Genomic DNA, 21,540 nt, shown 5'->3' with positions numbered 1-21,540 from the left:
GTTCTTCCCTGCAGGGGTGCACCAACTTACCCACCACGCTCGATTGACTCCGGCCGGACACACTTTCCTGGGTCATGCCCGGCCTCGGCCAAACAATACGCCGCAACCCGACCTAGGCTTGATAGAGAGGTCAAGCACGCCGGACTAAACCTATGCCCCCAGGGGTCATGGGCCATCGCCCCGGGAACTCCTGCATGTTGCGTGGGCGGCCGGTGAGCAGACCTAGCTACCTCCCTAAAAAGGCAGGAGCTTATCAGTCCAACCCGGCGCGCGCCGCTCCGTCGCTGACGTCTATTAAGCTTCGGCTGATGTACACGACGCAGAACGCCCATACTATGCCCACGTGATGGTTAGTGCTATCAGGCCAGAGGCCCCTCGGATCAAATATCCAAATCGTAGTGGATTGGGAACGCGCGGTAACAAGCAGAGACTCACGAAAGATGTGACCCCGTTTCCCCGTCTCGAGGACTTGCGGCAAGGGCTAAGAATGCCCGTCCACGCCTCGTATTCAACTCTCGGGTACCCTCCAGGTCAACCCGCCTCCACATCACTCGCAATTATGCTCGCGCGGGTACCCCTCAGGGTCGACCCGTCTTTAGTAACATGGTTCAGTGTAAAGTCATAGTAATCATAGTAGCTGTGTGTCTAAACATCAAGGGGAAAACCCGAGGAATCACCCCCGGTGAACTCCACTCAATGTAATCATCAAGGTGAACATAAGAGGAATCACCCCCGAGGTTCACACTTGAGGGGTTGCACGACAGAGTCGTATCGGAAGTGGTTAAGGCGGAATCACCCTCGATGACCACAACCGAATAGCTACACTACAGGGTTAACATCAGAAGTGTTGTAGAGGTCTCACCCTCGGCACTCGATAGTAACCCAGCAGTGTCGAGCAACTAAGGGGAAAGTGATGTGCGGTGTCGGGACCTGGTCTTCAATCCCGTTGATCGGGTCTTCAATGATGAAGCAGGGGCAACAAGGACAAGGTGGGGGTCACTGATGGATCACTAACCAACCTATACTAAGCAGTTTAGGATAAGCAGGTAAGGTACAACAACAAATACAAAAGCAGGCTATGCATCAGAATAGGAGCAATCACTAACAGTAGCAAAATCTAATGCAAGCATGAGAGAATGGAATGGGCGATATCGGGATGATCAAAGGGGGGGGCTTGCCTGGTTGCTCTGGCAAGGAGGGGTCGTCGTCGACGTAGTCGATCACAGGGGCAGCATCGGTCTCGGGGTCTACCGGAGAGAAGAGGGGGAAGAAACAGTAAATATAAAGCAAACATAGCATCACAAAGCATAACGTGGCAATATGTTGTGCCGGGAGTGACCTAACGTATGGCTACACGATAAAGGTGAAGGGGGAATTCAACCGGGAATGTTTTCCCGGTTCCGGACCTGTGTCAGACAGATGACCGGAGGGGAAAGTTTCATGTTCAGCATGCTAGGGGCACGTGACAGATGAACAGACCGCGTATTCGGATCGTTGGATTTTTCTGAGCAACTTTCATATAGAAAACATTTTCATCCGAGTTACGGTTTATTTTCTATGATTAAATAAAGATTAAAACATTTTCAAAAACTAATTAAAAAAACAGAAAAGGAATATTGCATCAGCATGACGTCATAGCGACGTCAACAGCCAATAGGACGGCTGACCGGTCAAAACTGACATGGGGGACCCATCTGTCATAGACAGTGGGTTAAACTGGGTTTAAACTAATCTAAATTTAGTTAGTACAACTACTGGGCCCACCTGTCAGTGTCTAATTAACTAAACTAATTAGTTTTAATTATTAGAATCTTTTAACTAGAGGATTAAGTGGTGGGACCCGCACGTCAGTGGCTGGGGCCTGCCCAGTCAGCACAGTTGACCAGGTCAACTGGTCAACAGGGGACCAGGGGCCCCACTGGCAGTGACCCGGGGGGTGGCCCCAGGTGTGCCACGTCGGCGGCCGGCGCCGAAGACAACTCCGGCGACCAAAAACGCGGTGGAGCTCGCCGGACTTGGCCGGAAGAACGCTACGGCGCTTTGTTCGGGGCATGCTTCGGCTCGTTTGGACGAGCGTTCAACGCCGCATCCATCTACGGGAGCGGTGCGGCCGTAAACGGCCGGAAGCTACGGTGGCGAGCGGCGGAGCGGACGCCGGAGTTCGGCCCTCGCGCGAACTGCGGCTGGAGGGCACGGGAGGACTACTGGGAAGGCTCTATGGGGTCCTGGCGAGTCCCAGAGCATGGTGGCGAGGTCGGGTGAGCACGACCTCGACGAGGACGACGGTGACGAGCACGGCGGCGGAGGCACACTACGGCCAGGACGGTAGCTACGGCTAGGGGCGCGGTGAGGCGAGGAAGGAGAGGGGAGAGGACAGAGTGGAGCTCACCGAGCGGTCAAGAAAGACCCTTGGTGGCTTAGGAGCAGCAGAGCTCGCCGGGGAGGAAGGGGATCATCGGCGGCCGTCGAGGAAGAAGACAACTCGATCCGTGGCCTGCGGTGCTCCTCGAGCTCGATGGCGAGGCGTAGTCGAGGTAGAGGTCGTCGGCGCGTCTCGTGGACGTGTTGGCGAGGCGCGGGGTGGCCGGTGGCCGCGGCTATGGCACAGCCATGGCGACGGTGGCGCTCGGATGCGATGGGGAGGGGATGTGGGGTGCGAGGGAGAGACGAAGCGGGCGAGGGGAAAGGACTGGCGCGAGTGGGGTGCAGTGAGTGGACGGGAGGGCTCGAGGCGTCGAGGGGACGTCGCCCTTATCCCTTCCCTGACGGGGACGGCGACAGGGTTCGGTGGCGACCAGCGAGCGCGGCCGCTGGGTTGGGTGAACAGAGAGGATGGAGGCGACCGGGGGAGGTGGGCTGCTGGGTTGGGCCGCCCGGATGACAAAGGCCCAGGGGGGTCAGGGGGGGTTCTTTTTCTTTTACCTCTGCTCTTTTCTTTTTACAGAAAAAGCATGGTAATATTTGGGCTGCCAAATGAATTTTGTAAAAGTGGGACTTGGCCACATAATTACATTGAAATAGTTAGCACTGCCACAAAAAGGCTGTGAGGCTTTTGAAATAGTTTGAAATTTTTATAAAGTAAAAAGGCATTTAAACTATTGTTTTAGCCACTGCTTTAAGTAGTTTAGGCCACTTAAACCCTTTGCAAAAATGTTGGTTTACCACCAATATTAGTTGTGGAATATTTGGCACATGATGAACATTTTTGTATTCATGTTTGAGAAATTTTGAATTTTGGACTTGATGTTTTGAACAAGTGGCAACTAGGCAAGGTAAACATGATGACATGGCATGATTAGTGGGAGATTACTGTGGCATGAATCTCGGGGTGTTACACCTACCCGTGGTAGGTAACCCCAACCGGCGTCACGTACATGCGCAAATTTTTCGGTTTACATGTAGTTTGAAAATGGGTCAATGGGATGAAAAACGAACAACCATTCATTTGCATCGATATTCGGTTTAGCTTTCTGTCCGTTTTGAGTCAAACGGATTTCTGCAGACCAAATGGGTAGACGGGTTGGAGTGGGGGCTGACAGTCAAATCCTAGCGAAGACACCACAGGGAGAAGCATCCTTCGGCTCAGCCCCTCTGCGATAAGAGGCGCCGGGCGAGAGATGCTCCCATGGGCGGCCACGGCCTCCTCCGCCGCCGCCGCCGCCCTTCTCCATGCCTCTCCGCGCCCCGCTTCACACCGCGATGCACTACCTCACTACCGTCCATCTCCCTCTCTTCCGCCGCCGCTCTCAATTGCCTTCCGGGCCCCGGCACGTGCCCTCCCTCGCGGCGGCGACGCCTTCTGGGAGGAGCCAGACGACGGCTCCGGGAGCGACTACGAAGATAACGGAAAGCAAGCGACCGTACAAAGAAGCTCTCCTTTCCCTTCCCCCTTACCGCTCTCCAGGCTCGTTGCAAGGCGGCAGCAGGAGCGTGAAGAGCAGGAGCTCCGGAGAGGTATCGACTGGGTCTCCGAGCTAAATTTACTCCTCCGAATTTTCTTGATGTGCTTCTGTTCTTCTAGTTTGCACTCTAAAAAAGATTGTGCTGTTTATGCCTCTCAATTCTCATTTCAGTATTTTTGCTGTTACAGTTTTTTTTTTTAAAAAAACTGGAGTTACAGTTTTTTTAACTGTACACCTTATTGTGCCGCTATTTTATCCGTCCAGAAATCGAGCTTCTCTTAACGCCGGAAGAAGAGTCTATCTTGGATCAGAATGAGACAGCTGATGTCACCAAAATATCATCAGTTAAGTGCGTTTCACTATCTTACTGTCCATTTTCTAAGTGTCTCCCACTGTGTTGGAGAGTTGTTCTTTCAGGTTTAGTGCTGTTTGGACTTTAGGTGGTTATGCTAGTTGTAAAAGTAAAATGCAGTGTGTTTGGTGGTGGCTGGTATCGTTGACGCTAGGCACAGCGCGACATCTGTTACCATTTTGTAGCTGATTTCAACATCATGTCTCGGGTGTCATTTGGCTTTGTGCATCACATCAAATGATGCAGAGACAGGAAGGGTGATCTTTCTAGCATATAAGCATATCTTTTTTTAGGACATCTGAGCAGCGAGTGATACAGATATGTGGCATGTTGGAATGTTGGATGTTGATTCTAACTTCTGAAATTGCATTGCTTGGTGCAGCCCAAATGGCATCCGCTTCATACATACGCGTTGGCGCTGCAGATACCTCTCATGGACAAGCTGCTGGACAATGGTGTTGATATTGATTTAGTTGATAAAGTAGGCTCCCGCTTTATTTGTTGCGATGCTTGTCCAAAATCCCATCTAGGATAGTGGTGCTAATATTGGGAGTGTTGCTGATACAGGATGGTTTTACTCCTCTTCACAAGGCGATAATAGGCAAAAAGGAGGCTGTCATTAGCCATCTCCTAAGAAAAGGAGCAAATCCTCATGTCACAGATAGGGTACAGCAATATCCTTTTTATGATTTATTTTTCTCTAATCCCATAATGAAGTGGAAGATACTAACTGAACTTTGGAAAGTGGCATTTACACTTTAGCACTTGTCAGATGGATTTGGTTCCTCACTAGCAACAATGTAGTTCTTATCTTTGAAGTTTAAGATTGTTCCTGTACGTTGGCCCTTGAATTTAGTCTGCCCCATTTGCAGGATGGAGCCACGCCACTACATTATGCAGTTCAAGTTGGTGCCCTGCAAACCGTGAAGCTGCTGATTAAGTACAGGGTCGATGTTAACGTTGCTGATGTTGTAAGTTGAAAGGACACACTTCTCTTACCAGCTCAACCACTCTGAGACATTAAGTTATTTTCTCATATTTTTCCTTACATGCAGGATGGCTGGACACCACTGCATTTAGCGGTACAGAGTAGAAATCGAGATATAACAAAGATATTGCTTGTCAATGGTGCTGATCAGACAAGAAGAACCAATGTATGGCCCTTTTGGTTTAATGTTTTTGGATCTATAATATTTGCTTCTGATGCGCTCAGGTCCTATTTTGTGTACATTCTCATGCCATTGTATGTTGTGTCACAAAATTTCGACAGTCGCCTTGAGAAATGTTCATATCCACTGTACAACTTCTTTAATCTTGACGTTCTATCTAGACCACTATTCCTGCGATGCATATCTTGCTCTTTACTCTGAACTCAGAAGCTACTGTCTAAACTACATGTGTTGATGTGTTATGTTACCTGAGGACCAAAAGATGATCCTGAACACTGAACTCATAAGTTGTTTGGATTTATGTTTACACATTACGGGGTGGGAAAACTCCATTGGACCTGAGCCTATGTTTCCGAAGGGATTTCAACTCATATGATCTGGCAAAGCTTCTCAAACTTGTTCCAGCCAACAGAGGTGTGTGAGGTTCTGTTCTGACAAAAAGTTCGAGACAAAGATCAAATGTTAGGAAGTTAGTAGAATATGGGAACTCTGTCTTTAGGTGGTTATTCTGATTGTTAATGGACTGTTGATCGCTCCTTTGCATCCGGATTCTGGAAGCTTATGTAGATGGAACCAGAAACATGTAACCCGACAAGGACGAAATAGTCAGCGCTAGATGAAATTATCCTATGTGAGGACTCCATGCAACTTGGAACTTGGAAATTTTGCTCTGTGGTTGTTCTCATGGACATGCTGTGTAGTCTGTACATCATGCCTTCGGGATAGGCAGTGGGCATACAGGAAATCAAACTGCTTGAACAGGGTATCTCAGTTGGTGATTTACTGTAATTGGATAAAGCTTGCCTCAGATGTAACTGGATTAACAACATTCAGAGACGAGTTGGTGTTACCAGTTATTACATGATGGCGACATTATGAAGTTGTGATTGTATTTTCTTCAAACTGTAGAATTCAGAAGAGTCATTTTCACTTTTCATATGGGAACCTAATTTTTCATCATTATTGAATATTCCCATACTATAAAAAGTTATCGTGTGCAAAAGTATCTCTCTTTATGTCCACATATGAAGCAACTTCCAACACTTACAGATTTGCGTAAATATGAGCATACACAAACAACCTGGTACCAATTTCCAAACAGAAATATCAGTTCTCAAACATGCAATACCAGAACATGGGAATGCAGAGAACTCGCATCATCTGAGAGTGAACTCATGGCAATCTTCCAAAAAAAAATATTGTAAAGTAGAACCAAACATTTGAGATAGCAGAGCTACGTAAGACTACTGCATAGTGAAATCATGCTACAGAAATGTATAGAAATGTCACAGATCCATCTAGCAAAGTCCAGGAAAGTACACAAGTGCTAAGAGCTTAGCAACTTCCAAAATTGCTTATTCCTCTTGCAAGGAGATGCGCCTGAAGATGGCCTGGAAAGTCTGCCCTCCATTCCGCGCGACCTTCTGACCTTCTTCGGTGGCACTAGACAGTAGCTTCACAACTGGATCGACTTTTATCTCTTCCTCGGGAACAGCTTCGAAGAGTGGGTGCTTCTCCAGACACGTGCGCATCCAGACACGTGCGCATCCATATACCAAGCTCCTCTACATCAGTAATAGTGTATATGATTCCTCCCACTTCCATCACGTAAGCGTATTCATCGAGCAAATGCATGCTAATCACCCTCCTCCGGTGGTTCTTCTCCTTGAAGTGAGGATCAGGGAACAGGAAGAACATCTTGGAGAGCTGAGCCTTTCCGAAGTAGTTAGGAATGTATTTCATTGAATTGGTGCGCACAACGGATATGTTGTCATACTGTCCTGGGTTTGATGCTCTCAAAGCCAGAACCCGCTCTTTGACATACTCGGTCACCTGTATCAAAATATGACAAACAAAGCAAGCAATTATAAATTGCGCCTTGAACTTTGAACTATTCAACTAGAGTAAACAAGTAGTTTGAATACAAATCCATGGTATTATGCCATCACATACTCGATTAAGCATGCTTCTGTAGCGGAAATTCTTGTCCATTATCAGAAAACAAAACAAATAAACTATTGACATATTTGGCCTACTAAAATGCATAATGCACATTCTTTTTTCTTATTTGGAACAAGGGGGGCATGCCCAAGGCACATGCATTTTCTATGAACTATGTATCCATGTCCATGACCTTGCAGTTAGCACTTGGTAAAAGTTCTGAGTATATGATACTAGTTTTAATCGCTTGTTGTTACTTGTAGAAGCGGGTTGCTGTGCGGGTTGCTGGTTGCGGGTTGCTGAGCGGGTTGCTGTGCGCGCGCGCCCGGTAGAAGCGCTTCCGCGGGAGCTTCCCCGACCCCTGCTGCCCGCCGCCGTTCGCGCCGCTGGTCCTCGTCATCTGGCCAAAGCCACGCGTTGCGGCGTCAGGCTCCCCGCCTGCTTCGTCTGGTGAGGCATTACAGCAAACACCTTGTAAGCATCGGCGCGACGCGAGTAGTATAGGGAATCGAGAGAGAGGGAGAGACGAACCGGGGGGTCGAAGAAAGCTGCGCCTCGCCGGTGAGCCGTCCGTGGGGGTACGCGCGCGCTGGGAACGAAGGTGCGAGGGCTGCGAGCTGAGCCGCCGGAGCTGCGTGTTAGGGCTTCGGCGTTGGAGGGGAAGGGTCAGGGAGCGACGTCTGGTCGGGGATTGGGCCGCGCCGTGCGAGTGTGAGAAGGAAGAAAAATCAGACCGACGCGTGGGAACAAACCTGGCACAGCACGAGGCCCGCCATGCCACGTTTACTTAACAGGCCGTATTGTGCCGGCCCGCGTGCCGCGCCTCCAGGCCCGACCACGGCTCCTGGGCCGCGTACTTCGGCCCAATGGGCTATTTTTGCCTCTATATAAAAATTAAATGGATCGCGTCGTGCCGAGCCATGCACGGCTCAAGGGGTGCCGCGTGCTGGGCCAGGCCAGTGAGCACGTGTGATCACTGGCAGGCCCGCGGTCCACTTGGCCAGGTTTGGTGGGAATATGTTCGGCTTCGCAAACAATAATCATCGTGCACCGTAAATCCGCGCCCCATCTCTCTCTCTCTCTCTCTCTCTCTCTCTCTCTCTCTCTCTCTCTCTCTCTCCTCTCTCTCTCTCTCTCTCTCTCTCTCTCTCTCTCTCTCTCTCTCTCTCTCTCTCTCTCTCTCTCTCTCTCTCTCTCTCTCTCTCTCTCTCTCAATGGAGCCTTGAAGGCGAGGGAGCAAGTTAGAGCCAAAACCTAGGTCAGCAAGCTGAGGATAGGGCATGAGCGAATGTAGACAGTGGTCTACATCGGCGGTAAATGGAAGATGGCAAGTCATGTGTTGAGTTTGTGGCTGGTGGTTAGCGGGTATAGTTTCCTTTTCTGGCATCATTGTCGAGCGGGGGGCGGGAGAGGGGGCATATCTAGAGTCCGATGGCATGTCTAGGGTGTTGCTCCGAACAAATTCTTTTAACAACAAAGGTTTTGTCTTTGATAAGCTACTTTGGAGGTCCAAAATCTGCATATATGTGATCATTTTTTTTTGATAATTTCATATCTGTGATAAATTTGCATAATTTGATATCTATGATAAAACTGCATATAATTAGATACATCACAAAGACATATTTACATATTGTATAAATTTGATATTGTAGATATAATTGATTTTTAAAAAAACTTGATCAAAGTTTGTAATGTTTGACTTTGAAAAATATCTATATGCACTATATTATGAAACGAAGGGAGTATTTGATACTATCCATATGCCTGATTCTGGCATATGCAATGATTGATCCGACTACCAGAGGGTTGTAATCTCTACTCCTAATGGAGCAGTTGGTGAATAGTCCGCCAGTTATTTTTCGCTGGGTTTTTTCCGTCTCACTACTTTCGTGGTTTTATTTCGCTGGTTTTATTTCGTCTTCCTCCCACCTGCCTTTTTGCTTCACCACCCACATAAACCCATCAGATTAGTTACCATATAAAAAATAAATCACAATCAATCAAGTATTGATGCCACCCACATAAACCCATCAGATTAGTTACCATATAAAAAATAAATCACAATCAATCAAGTATTGATGGGATATTTCCTTATATTGATGTGATTTTCCCTTTCTTATCATCGATCATCTCTACTGCCTAAAAAAATGCGTAACTTTTCTTTTCCTACCAACCGACCGCGTCTCGTTCCCTACGTCTGCCCTCATTGCTCTGCCTCCCGCACGAAAAAAACCCTCTCGTTTGACCTCCCCCAAACCCCGCACGATGGAAAAACCCAGCCGCCTGCTTCCCCTCCTCTCGGACGCTCCATACGTCCAGATCGCAGCCCCATCCCCATCCTCCTCTCACGTCACGGCGGCCGATGGACTGCCGCCACCACCCTCCTACTCTCTCGCCACCGCCGTCCTCCCGCTCGCTCACCGCCGCCGTCACCACCAATCCCGGCGAAGGCGTCGTTGCTGCTATGTCGCCTCCTTTCCCCATCCAAGCCTGACCATGGCAACGGCGCCCTCCCATGTGTCCCGCGGTGAGGTTTGGGGAGGCGCGACCACAATCCAGTAGGGATCTCACCACGGACCCGTCCGCTGGGATGGGTGTTGCCTCCGTTGCAAATGGGATCGAAGGAAGGGGCTACTTCGTCGTCAAGGTCGGCGAGGCAGCGGCCGATTGGGAGCCAGGTTGTGAACATGGGAGTTCGTCCCCATGGAGGCGGTGGCCGTGGAGATTGGATGTGAAGCAACCCCACTTGCCGGTGGTGGAGGCTTGCCGTCCATGTGCTCCTTTCTTCTCCCGGTATCCCCATTCCTTGCCTCCCATTACAAAAGCAAGCATAAATGAGAGCATGGGCTGATTTTCATCAATTCATTTCTCATATTTTTAGTTGCTTTTTTAGATTATACAAGATGCTCCCGATCTGTTTTGTCAAATTACTTGGATCGTCTTATGGAATTGATAGCCATCGTATTTTTCACCTCATGTTATTTCTTAATCCTTGTCCCACTAGGCATCCACTACATGTTTGGTAATGACGTGATGTTGAGGCAGCTAGGAGAAGCTCAGCAGCCAGATCAAGGGCTATCGAGATGGATCTAGGAGCCAAGCAGTAGTTCTTCTATTAAATTTTGGTTATTATCTTTTCTATTGTTACGATTGCGGGATGGTTGATTTTGACTCGGTATAACATTTGCATTTGTTTCCCCAGCTTGTTGGCGTAGATGCGTGGCACTGCGGCAACTAATCAAGAGCGAGGGCAGTGCACATCAGAGCTACGCTAAATGTAGCGAGCCAACCACGAATTGGATATGTTCACACGAGGGATGGGAGAGGAGAGGAACATTAACATTTTTCATGATTTGGATGAAAATTTCAGTTTGTAGTTTCTCCGTACGTGGCAACACACTAGCGGTACTCATGGGCTTAGGATGAAAGTAGCGCCAGCAGAATCAGTAGGTTGGATGGGAAGGCGGTTGTTGCCCTTGTCCCTTGGTGCTAGCCTACCGTGGCGGCCTCACTAACTTGCTCATTGCGAATACGAGTTCGTGGGGTCGCGAGTTGCTGCAGATTTGTTTTTATCACTTTTTATAATATTTATTGATGTATCCCTAACTCATCGAGTCATTTTTAGCTTTGATTTCCCATACACGCCAGCCTAAATATCCCATGGTCAGAATATTGAACTCTTAAAGTTAATTCCCTCAGTTCTGGTGGCAAATATAATACACATAATCCATATTGTTATGCACTAGCGTGTGTGTGTGAAATAGATGAATTGTGGTCCCATACCAATAAGATGGATATGTGTGTGTGTTAGAGAGAGGGAGAGGGGGAGAAAGAGTGAGGAAGAGGGAGGGAGAGAGTGTGTGTGTGATGATTTGATGGTAAAAAGGGTCGCCAATGTCGTAATATTGAACTCTTAAAGTTAATGTGGCCCCGTTGCAACGCACGGGCGTTCTTCTAGTGGAGCATAGAAGTCCACAACGTTGTCTTCGTCCTGGTGTTATCGTCATGCCTGACACGATCCACCTGGAGATCTTGTGGTGTTTTAGTTCCGTAGGTTGTTGAATTCAAAATCTTGTAGATTGTTGTCCAGCGCTTCTTGTTTGTTGGGGGGTTGTGGCGACGATAGTGCCAATTGAGTTTTCATTGGTTCTCGTATTCATTCTTTCCCCTGGTCTTCTTCGTCACCGATACGACTAGGAAACGACGACTCAACAACTTGGCATGCAGAGGGTGTGCCCCCTAAGAGCATCTTCAATAGCCGCGCTATATAAGTGTCGCCCTGAAAATTAGTGTTTTTTACGCGGGCGCTACCGCTCTGGGCGTTCCAGCGGAGGTGCAAAAACCGCGCGCGTGGCATATCTAGTTCAGCGCGTCGGGCGAAACACCATCGCACACCGCTTATTTGATGCGTCTGCTCCCGTGCGCTGGACTCTCGAGCGCTCGCTCGCAACTCCACCTACCCCATCCAGCCGCTGGCGCCGCCGTCGCCCGCGCCACCCCATTTCTTTCGGCGACCGTTCCGTCGCCCGCGCCACCCCATTTCTTTCGCCGCGGCTCTAGTCACCGCCGCCCGTCGCATGAGGCAGTCCTCTGACGAACAGCACCCGGCCGCCCACTGCCGCTCGGCACCCACAAGGTGTTCGACAAAACGCCCGCAAGGTATATATTGCTTCAATTTCACATTTTTTTACATGAATTTGGTGCATGTTGTTTGTAGTTTTTATAGCCTAGTTTAAATTGAACATTGTAGATGAGTTCATCATATGATTCTTGCAAAGAAGAATTTGATATGGAAGAGGAGGAGGATCTTGCAATGATCCTAACTATGCACATCAATAAAAAACCAAAGCACGGTGGTTTGGTTATGGGTCGACAGAAAATTTAGAGGGATAGGATCGATGCCCACAACAGATTGACGAGGCACTATTTTGTGAAAAATCCCACATACCTCGAGTCGTACTTTTGTCGCCGGTTTAGGATGAGCACTGAGTTGTTCAGGTGCATTGCAGAGAAACTAGCGAGCCATGACCGAGTTTTTCAGCAAAGAAGGAATGTCGCCGGAGAGCTCGGGCATAGCACCTTTCAGAAGGTGACAGCCGCTTTGCGTATGTTTGCATACAGTATCCCCACTGATCTAGTTGATGATCACTTGGCCATGGGTGAGAGCCAAGCCATCATGTGTGTCAAGCGCTTCGCAGTTGGAATTGTGCAAGTGTTTGGCTAGGAGTATTTGAGATCTCCCAATGTTGAAGATGCCGCAAGGCTATTGGAGATGAACAAAGCTCGCGGCTTCTCAGATATGCTTGGCTCAATAGATTGCATGCAATTGGAGTTGGAAGAATTGTCCAAAGGCATTGCATGGGCAATTCGACAGCCAAAAAAAGGGCTCCACTACAATCCTTGAAGCGGTGGCCGATCAAGAGACTTGGATTTGGCATGCTTTTTTGGAATGCCTAAATCTTTGAATGACATCAACGTTGTCAACCGGTCACCACTGATGAATAAGATTGCAAATGGTGAACTGCCACTGGTGCAGTTTGTAGCAAATGGTCGTACATACAACTATGGCTACTATCTTGCGGATGACATCTATCCAAAGTGACAAATATTTGTGAAGCCGTTAAAAAAACTGGAAGGTAAGAAAAATCTTGATTTCCATAATGCTCAGGCGGCAGCTAGAAAAGATGTGGAGAGAGCTTTTGGGGATTTTGCAAGCCCAATTTGAGTGAGAGGACCGGCTAGATTTTGGGATTAAAAGATGCTTTGGTACATCATGCACGCTTGTGTGATCATGCACAACACGATCATCGAGAATGAGTGTTTCCAAGATGTAGACTACCCTCACTATGAGCTCTTGGGACATCCTGTGCGAGTGCGGTGGAGGGCTGAAAGGGTGGCCCGTTTTGTCGCCTCCTATCATGCCATTCGATGTCCCACAGTGCATGATGATCTTTAGAAGGATCTCATTGAGGAGTGGTGGGCTTGGAATGGCCGACAAAGAGCATCATGATTTGTGCGTTTGATGTTGTATTGTTGAACTATTTGTTGTATTGAAAGATAAACTATTTGTTTGAGTTGTAATAACGAAATTGAACTATTTATTGTTGATTTATTTTATTTGTGTTTGATCTTCTTGCTTGTGTTTGATGCGCATATGTTGTTTGTGCGAGAGCGCGCGCGCTGCATTTTTGCGCGCTGCATGTTAGAGTTGTGTCGAATATAGTGTACAAGGTAGGTTACAGTTGGACTTGTAGTCGTATTGTGTTTTATATAGGATATGGAGTTGTGTCCAAGTAGGACACTTGTATCCTAGGCCTCTCATATATAGCGAGGGTAGACACACGATGTAATCTATGTCAACATAATAGCACCGGAACGCAGGGGAAGCCGACGGCATGTGCCGGCGTCCAGGGCGACCAGGTGCGGTATTGTAGCGGTATCATGGGGAGGAGCGCCTATAGTCAGGCCCAGGGGATGTAGCCATATCGGTGAACCTCGTTAACAAATCTCAATGTCGTGCTCGTGTGATTGCTTGGTCCACGGATGATTGACAGAGTGCCTCGGATTTATTCTAACAAGTGGTATCATGAGCAAGGTTACGAGGAGGTTGCGGTTCTGTTGATTTAGAAGAAATATCGAGTTCGAGATGCAGCTGGCTATGGCGTGGTTCTCGACAAGATTGAAAAAGAAGCAATCGAAAGCTAACGGAGTTCTCGGCGAGATAAGAAAAGCAGCGGTTGGAGCTGGTGTTGGATTAGCCACTTGTGCAGGTTGCGTTAGCAAGGGACGTGTGGCGATGGATCAGAGGATCAATCGAGCGAGCGTACAACGATCGGAAATGCATGGGGAAATCGCTGGAAAAAGCAGCATGTGCAGGCAGACGCTGCTAGGGCAAGCCAGCGGCAGTGGAGGTTGCGGCTCAACGATTGAGCTGAGGCCCATAAGGGTCGTGAGCGGCTGCCAAGAGGCCCGAATGTCCAAGGCGCTGACTCGGTGTTGGGTCGTGCGTGAGAGCTGTAGCATACGTGTGCAAGCCGAAGCTTGGACGTGGGATTTGTTTGATAGAAAAAAGGGGGACCGAGTCCCTAGAGGAGACGTGTTCTCCTGGTGGCCGAGAGAGAGACATGCAACATCAAGGCTGCTCTAGGCAAAGTGCATCGGAAAGTAAAAGGCATTGACAAAGCAATTAGCTTAGCATCAGGAGTTATAGCAAGACATGAGTTGTTCACGTGAAGACCGAGTAGAGTTGCGTGGAAATCTCAGATGGTTTTTTCACAGGGTCATTCGTACGAAGAACCTGGACGTCAACGGGTTCCAGGTTTGAGGTGAAGAAGTTCGTGGAACCAAAAACCTTGGGTTATGGCAGACAAGGGTGAAAATTTGTTGGCACAACAGGGATGCTTGAAGGCGTTGCGGGATGTCAAGCCAGACGGATGATGAGAACTGTGAGGAGTTACAGATGGTTGCAGTCGGGGAAGTTCGGCTGGGTCAGGCTTGTCAGTCTGATAGATCGACGTGAGTCGGTTGGTACAGAAGATGGTGCTTGGATCGGCGTAGCGACATAAGAGCCTGATGTTGATGGTGACCAACTTCTGGGGCGTGGAAACACGTGGCACAGGCCCGACGGCTTGTGTGACTTTGACAAGACTATGACGCGGGGTTGATTCAAGATGGTGCGCACATGAGATATTGATGTCAACGGGGCACAAGGGTGGACTGATCATCTACCATGGAGTCATATTGAAGGTGGAGTTGGAGTCCGAAAGACTTCACTCGAAGCTGGATTGAGGGGCTACGGTGTAAGGATCTAGGGAATCAAAGCCTATTCAGCAAGGGGAAAAGCAAGGGACACATAATTCAGACTAGAGCCCAGTGGTCTGATGGAAGCGTGAAACTCATCATTGGTCGGTGATGACCGATGGTACTCTGTAGTGGGGGTTGAGTGGTGTGGGTTCGCGACCCTTGAGACTTGATCGGGACAGCGGAGGCTCGACGCGGTAATAGCGTCGAGGCATGCAGTTAGCACGGGACATGGAGACGGGCCAGGGCTCTGGTGGTCATACATGTGGTGAGACAACTACGAATTTGACTCATGATGATTACAAGCAATGGTGAAATTCCTTCAAGTTTCAGACATGCAGTCAAGAAAGGAGCGATGATGTTGAGTTCAGGTAACTCTTATGTGTGACACTCAATATGTGAGTTATTCACTTTCACGCAGGTCAGTGATCAGTGTGTGATGGCTTTGGGCTGATACTCTGGAAGTTGGGAGCACAAACTAGAGTAATGTGGAACTTAATTTTGCTCGAGTGTTGACGTGGTCAAGAAAAGAAGGGACTACAAGTTGCAGGTGGAGTCATATGGAGTCTTTGGAGTAGTAGCAGAACTCACGGGATAAGCTCAAGTCCAATGTACATGGAAGTTTGACGCATTGATGAATTCATGGTGGTGGAGAATATTCGCCAAGGTGGAGTTTGTTAGAGTTGTGTCGAATATAGTGTACAAGGTAGCTTACAGTTGGACTTGTAGTTGTATTGTGTTTATATAGGATATGGAGTCGTGTCCAAGTAGGACACTTGTATCCTAGGCCTCTCATATATAGTGAGGGTAGACACAAGATGTAACTTATGCCAACATAATAGCACCTAAACGCAGGGGAAGTCGGCGGCATGTGTCGACGTCCAGGGCGACCGGGTGCGGTATTGTAGCGGTATCATGGGGAGGAGCGCCCATAGTCAGGCCCCGAGGATTTAGCCATATTGGTGAACCTCGTTAACAAATCTCGGTGTCGTGCTCGTGTGATTGCTTGGTCCTCGGATGATCGGCAGAGTGCCTCAAATTTATTCTAACACTGCATTTTACTGCGGCTGTTGGAGCCAGCGCTGTCCGCCGCGCCAAACCAGGCGATTGGCACGCTGCAAACTGGTTTTTAGCGCGCCGCGCATTGGGCGTCTGTTGAAAATTCTCTAACCATGATGCATTGGAGACATCAGAACCTTGACTATTAGGGTAGGCGGTTCAAGCGGCTTTTCAAAACCTTCGAGGTTACTATCCCAGCTTCTGTAGGCTCAGTCTTCCATAGTGTTTTCACTTGAGACGCCAAGTTTAAAAACATTGATGGAACTTTCAGTTTTATCACCGATCGATGTTTTTCAGTTTTATCAGCACTGGCGGGACTGGATCTGCAAGACCCTCGCTTCATCTTCCTCCAGGGTGTTGTTAAATGGGGAGCCGGGAACCCATTCGCGCATGGAAAAGGCCTTCGCTAGGGTGACCCGCTGTCTCATATGCTCTTCATTCTGGCCATCGATCCTCTACAACTTATGCTCAGGGAGGCTTCCCAGGCTGGGATCCTCAAGCCCATCATGGCGCGGCCGGCCTCCTGCAGGGTTTCTCTCTATGCGGACGATGCTGGCATCTTCGCTAACCCGGTCAAAGAAGAGATCGACGCCATCGCTCTAATCCTTGCCTTTTTTGGGGATGCATCAGGCCTCATCACAAATGTCAGCAAGACCGAGGTGTTTCCCGTTCGCTGCTAAGACATTGATCTCCCGGCCATCCTCTCAGCCTTCCCGGCCAAGCTGGCCTCGTTCCCCGGCCGATACCTGGGTCTCCCACTACATACCAGGTGGCTCAGAAGGGTTGACCTTCAACCTCTTCTGGACAAGGCAATGGGCAGGTTGCCGGGCTGGAAGGGGAAGAATCTGGCGCGTTCGGGCAGGGTCTCCCTTGCAAAGTCCGTGTTGTGCGCCATCGCAAGTCATCACCTCACTGCGCTCCCGCTCCCCACTTGGGAAATCCAGAAGCTCAATAAGATCACTCGTAACTTCATCTGATGTGGGGAAGACTCAGAAAACGCGTCTGGTGGACACTCTCTGGTCAACTGGAAGACTGTCTGCCGGCCTAAGCCCATGGGGGGCCTGGGAAGCACAGACCTCGAGAGATTTGGTTGGGCACTCCGACTTCGCTGGCCTTGGCTTTTGTGGACTAATCCTGACCACCAATGGGTGGGCTCTGCGGTGCCTTGTGATGAGATGGATATGGCGCTCTTCAGGGCTTCTACCACCATATCCTTCGGCAATGGGAGAAAATCCTTATTCTGGCACGACGATTGGACAGGACGGGGCCCTCTGTCCCGGGCCTTCCCGGAGCTGTACAAAATTGCCACCAGGAAGCGGAGATCTATGATGAAGGAGCTCCACGAGGAGAACTGGATCAGATCGGTTGCCCATCTTTCATCGCCTGCCCACCTGCAGGAGTTCATTGCCCTCGCTTCAGTCATCACTCAGGTGGTGTTGAACCCAGACCAGGAGGACTCCATCACTTGGCGGTGGACCCCCAATGGCATATACTCTACTGCCTCGGCTTATGCGGCCCAGTTCTCTAGATCCTATCCCAGGTTCTCCCCAACCAAGATTTGGGAGGCACATGCTGAGCCAAAATGTAAGTTCTTCGCCTGGCTTGTGCTCCACGGGAAGATCCTCATGGCCGACATGCTAGCCTTTCATGGCTGGCCGCACGACCCTTGCTGTCCCCTTTGCCTTTGGGCTCCGGAGACGGCCACTCATCTCTGCAAGGACTGCCCATTTGCCACCGCAGTTTGGTCTCTCGTCCAGGTGTGGACGGGAGAGGACTCTGGGGCCACGCCCACGTTGCCCCCTTCGATGGGGATTTCGGACTGGTGGGATTCGCTCACCATCAATTTGCCCAAGAATGACAGAAGAAGGTGGAGCGGCCGCTTCCTTTTCACCATCTGGAACATCTGGAAGGAGCGAAACTGACGCATCTTCAATGGAACTCGCCTCACGCACCTAGAGGTTGCAGCTATTGCCTTCGAAGACATCAAGCAAAGGTCTCTGGCCTTTGGTCGGGCACAGGTGGCAGCCGGTATTGGCTGATTAGTGCCATCGTGTGGGTTTTTAGGGGGTTTTGTCCGGTTTCTCCTCAAAAAACTGGAACACTCTTGTACATAAACGTTATTCTCCTTCTTATTTGAAAAGGCAGTGCTCCTGCCGGTTCCTCAAAAAAATGTTGTTGTTGTTGCTTTTGCGGGGGACCGATCAATGTTGTTTGCATTCATTCCAATATTTTTGATATGATGCAGACGTATTGTGTTTATTTAGAGAAAACTTCAGTTGGTAAAATGTTGTTTTAATTTGCATCAATGAGTTGACTTTGTTGCCATCTCGGAAAAAATCAAAAGGAGTTAGACGACCCAAGAGCACCTCGCACGGTAACTATTCGACTGAATTGGCTCAGCTTTGTACTTGTAGGCGTTGTTTGGATAGTGAATTTTATCCATGGGTATATATAGTACGAGTTTTTAGCTGAATTTTCGCAAAACCAGTTTTACAATATTTTTTATCGTTAACGAGTTTATAGAAAACTTTGTTTGGGTTAGCAAAAAGTAGAACCGGGCTGGTACAATTCATTGTTTGGATAGCCAACTCTTATTTTCCTTTTGTTGTCAACCCGTGAGCCAGTGACCTTCTCCTTCTTCCCCTATCGTCCATTGACAAGAGTACATGACCAAGCTCTAGATATGATTCTTCCTCTTCCTAGGCTACTGCTCGCCTCCGGTCGGGCCCGCAAGGCTGCGCATGCTATCGACCGGTGATGGCCCTTTCCATAGCACTGAGGTCGTTGCTTCCTCCCTGCACATGCTCCACCTGGGCTGCTGCTCGCCTGCCCTCGCACCTCCAGCATGTGCGGGCGGCCGCCGGCGAGCGTTTACCTTGGTGGTCGAGGCTGTCTGTGATGCGAACGGAGCAGCCACACCCAGGCACCGCATAACTCGTGAGAGTGCTTGCCGCCGTCCACCCTGACGTCCATGGCGGTCAGCCACGCGGCGGCGACCATGCCGGCGCCGGAGCTCAGTCTATCACCTGCTTGAAGGTCAAGTTGTTGTGCTCGTCTCATGGTCGCCAATGGAGCTACCGAAGGACTTATACTCTTCCTCAAGTAAAACTAGAGCCAATGAAATGTTGAGGAACGAGAGAGATGTGGAGAAAAGTAGTTGTATCCGTATTTTTTTTGAAACAAGACAAAAGACTTGCCAATTTCATTATTTAAGAAGAAGGTTTAGACAAAAGCCGCAAAGCGGCAAAATAAAATACTACTCTCGCGACATAATTGCACTCATGTGTTTGGCTCCCGCCAACGCCCAAAGTCGGGCCTCCTCTTTGACCTTGGCAGTGATAATAGTGGTCGGTGAAGCCGTGTTACGAAAAACTCTCGCGTTTCGCTCCTTCTAAATTTCCCACATGACAAGCATCAGAACAGAGCCAATCGCTTTCTTGATATGCCCTCCCGTGTTGATCGTCTTCAGCCACCAATCTTGAACCGTGTCTTCGTGGCACCAAGTCAGCGGTGAGTGGTCCTGAATGCCAAGCCAGTTGACCACCTCGGTCCAGACGCGGGTGGTGAATCTAATTGGAAAAGAAGATGGGCAGCAGATTCTTGGACTTGTTTGCATAGGGGACAAAGTACGCACTTTGGCCAACCTCGCCGCTGTAACCGATCTGCCGTCCACACACGGTTTTGGATGATAAGCCAAGTGAAGAATTTGCATTTCGGGGGAGCCCAATTCCTCCAGATTGTGGGAGAGGTTGAGCTGAGAACTTGGCCCTCGAACTGCGCCGTGTATGCCGTAGCTGCTGAATAGTCGCCACTGGAAGTGAATTTCCAAGATATAGTGTCCTTCCTATCATGATTGAGAGCGACACCATCAATCATCTCCCACAGAACCAGAAACTCCTGGATGTGTGGCAAAGTCAGTCCCTAAGTTGTGTCGATTTGCTGGATCCAGAAGTTGTTGTCAAGGGCCTTGTTAACCAGACATGCCTTCTTCTTGGACACTTCAAAGATCTTTGGCGCGATGTCTTTAGGCCGGAGACCATTTAGCCATGGGGATTCCTAGAATTTAGCCTTTTTGCCGTCCCCGATAGTCACTATTGTGGCAGCCGAGAACAAATCTCTGTCACTGTTTGAACAGGGTGTTTCCATCCCCATCCAAGTCTTAGGAGGGTCTGCCCATTCAAATAGCCAGCGAAGACGAATGGCGGTCGCAAACTTCTCAAGATTAAGCACACCCAAGCCGCCAAAAATCTTAGGCTTGCAAACAAGCTCCCAGTTAACCTTGCACTTTCCACCCGACACCTTATCACAACCAGCCCAAAGGTAGGCACATCGCAGACTATCAATCTTTTTCCTGACCTCAGCGGGCAGCTCCAGCGGCGTGAGATGGTAGATCGCAATGGCCGTGAGGACCGCTTTGACCAAGACAATGCGCCCGGGGGTGGCAACATGCATAGCCGACCAAGGCGGCAGTTTGCTCGCAATCTTGTCCTCGAGGTATTGAAAATGTATGCGCTTAAGTCTAGTCACCGACAGGGGAAGGCCAAGGTATCGCAAGGGGAAAGAGGTCTGAACCGCCGGGAAGGCTTGAAGAATGTCGTCAAGGTCAATGTGGGCACAACGAATGGGCGTGACCAAGCTCTTGTTGCAGTTCGTGACCAACCCAGTGACATCACCAAAGGCAGAGAGCGTTGACGCAAGAAACTGTATATCTTCCTTGATTGGAGCAACAAAGATGGCCGCATCGTCAGCATATAGGGAGGCTCGGATGGGGTTGCCATGGATGGGATGGAGGTTGCCTTGCGCAGTAGCCTTGGCTAGGATGTGGTGCAGAGGATCAATGGCGAGGACAAAGAGCAGGGGGGAGAGGATCCCTTTGTCAAAGCCCACAACCGTGCTTGATTGGGTCGCCTGCAACACCATTAAGTAGCACTCTAGAGGAGGCCGTGGAAAGGAGAGCAGATATCCAATCACAGAACCGCCTTGGAAGTGGTGGTGGCGCAACAAGTCCATAAGGTAATCCCATCTAACCGAGTCAAAGGCTTTCTTGATGTCCAGCTTGAGAAGCAAGGTTGGTGATTTGGTGCGGTGTAGACGGCGGGCCAAGTTGCGAACGTACATGAAGTTGTCATGGATACTTCTTTTCTTAATGAAGGCACTTTGTGTGTTGGAGACAAGCGCATGCATGTGAGGGGCTAGTCGAGTAGCCATCATCTTAGCAATGATCTTGGCAACCGCGTGGATGAGACTGATAGGCCGGAAGTCGGATACATCCTCTGCCCCATCTTTTTTAGGGATGAGGACAATGTTAGCCGAG

At 49.3% G+C, this 21,540-nt stretch overlaps 1 protein-coding gene and 1 pseudogene across 2 annotated transcripts; one reads left to right on the top strand and one right to left on the bottom strand.

Annotated features, from left to right (window-relative positions):
* The first annotated feature begins 3,514 nt into the window (after positions 1 to 3,514).
* LOC123092358 (ankyrin repeat domain-containing protein EMB506, chloroplastic) lies at positions 3,515 to 6,303 on the top strand. Of its 2 annotated transcripts, XM_044514123.1 has the most exons (7): positions 3,516 to 3,954; positions 4,167 to 4,246; positions 4,637 to 4,735; positions 4,822 to 4,920; positions 5,127 to 5,225; positions 5,310 to 5,408; positions 5,741 to 6,303. In XM_044514123.1, the coding sequence occupies exons 1-7, from the start codon at positions 3,618 to 3,620 to the stop codon at positions 5,843 to 5,845; spliced, it is 918 nt and encodes a 305-aa protein (XP_044370058.1). In that variant the 5' UTR covers positions 3,516 to 3,617; the 3' UTR covers positions 5,846 to 6,303. The 2 variants fall into 2 exon arrangements, with proteins under 2 accessions (XP_044370057.1, XP_044370058.1); XM_044514122.1 differs by lacking the exon at positions 5,741 to 6,303 and having other exon boundaries at positions 3,515 to 3,954; positions 5,310 to 5,625.
* Positions 6,304 to 6,585: 282 nt separating this feature from the next.
* On the bottom strand, positions 6,586 to 7,764 carry LOC123090134 (tRNA (guanine-N(7)-)-methyltransferase-like; annotated as a pseudogene).
* Positions 7,765 to 21,540: the final 13,776 nt, after the last annotated feature.

Source organism: Triticum aestivum, chromosome 4B (genome assembly GCF_018294505.1).
Source record: "Triticum aestivum cultivar Chinese Spring chromosome 4B, IWGSC CS RefSeq v2.1, whole genome shotgun sequence".
In the NCBI taxonomy this organism is placed as follows: domain Eukaryota; kingdom Viridiplantae; phylum Streptophyta; class Magnoliopsida; order Poales; family Poaceae; genus Triticum; species Triticum aestivum.
The sequence above is the reverse complement of the archived record's forward strand: the minus strand, read 5'-3'. Positions and strand labels throughout refer to the sequence as shown.

Bases quoted from the DNA above. Each gene is read 5' to 3' on its own strand.
- LOC123092358 (XM_044514122.1), top strand. From the start codon at position 3,618: ATGCTCCCATGGGCGGCCACGGCCTCCTCCGCCGCCGCCGCCGCCCTT. The intron at 4,247-4,636 runs GTTAAGTGCGTT...TGCTTGGTGCAG, and splicing joins ATGTCACCAAAATATCATCA to CCCAAATGGCATCCGCTTCA. The intron at 5,226-5,309 runs GTAAGTTGAAAG...CCTTACATGCAG, and splicing joins ATGTTAACGTTGCTGATGTT to GATGGCTGGACACCACTGCA.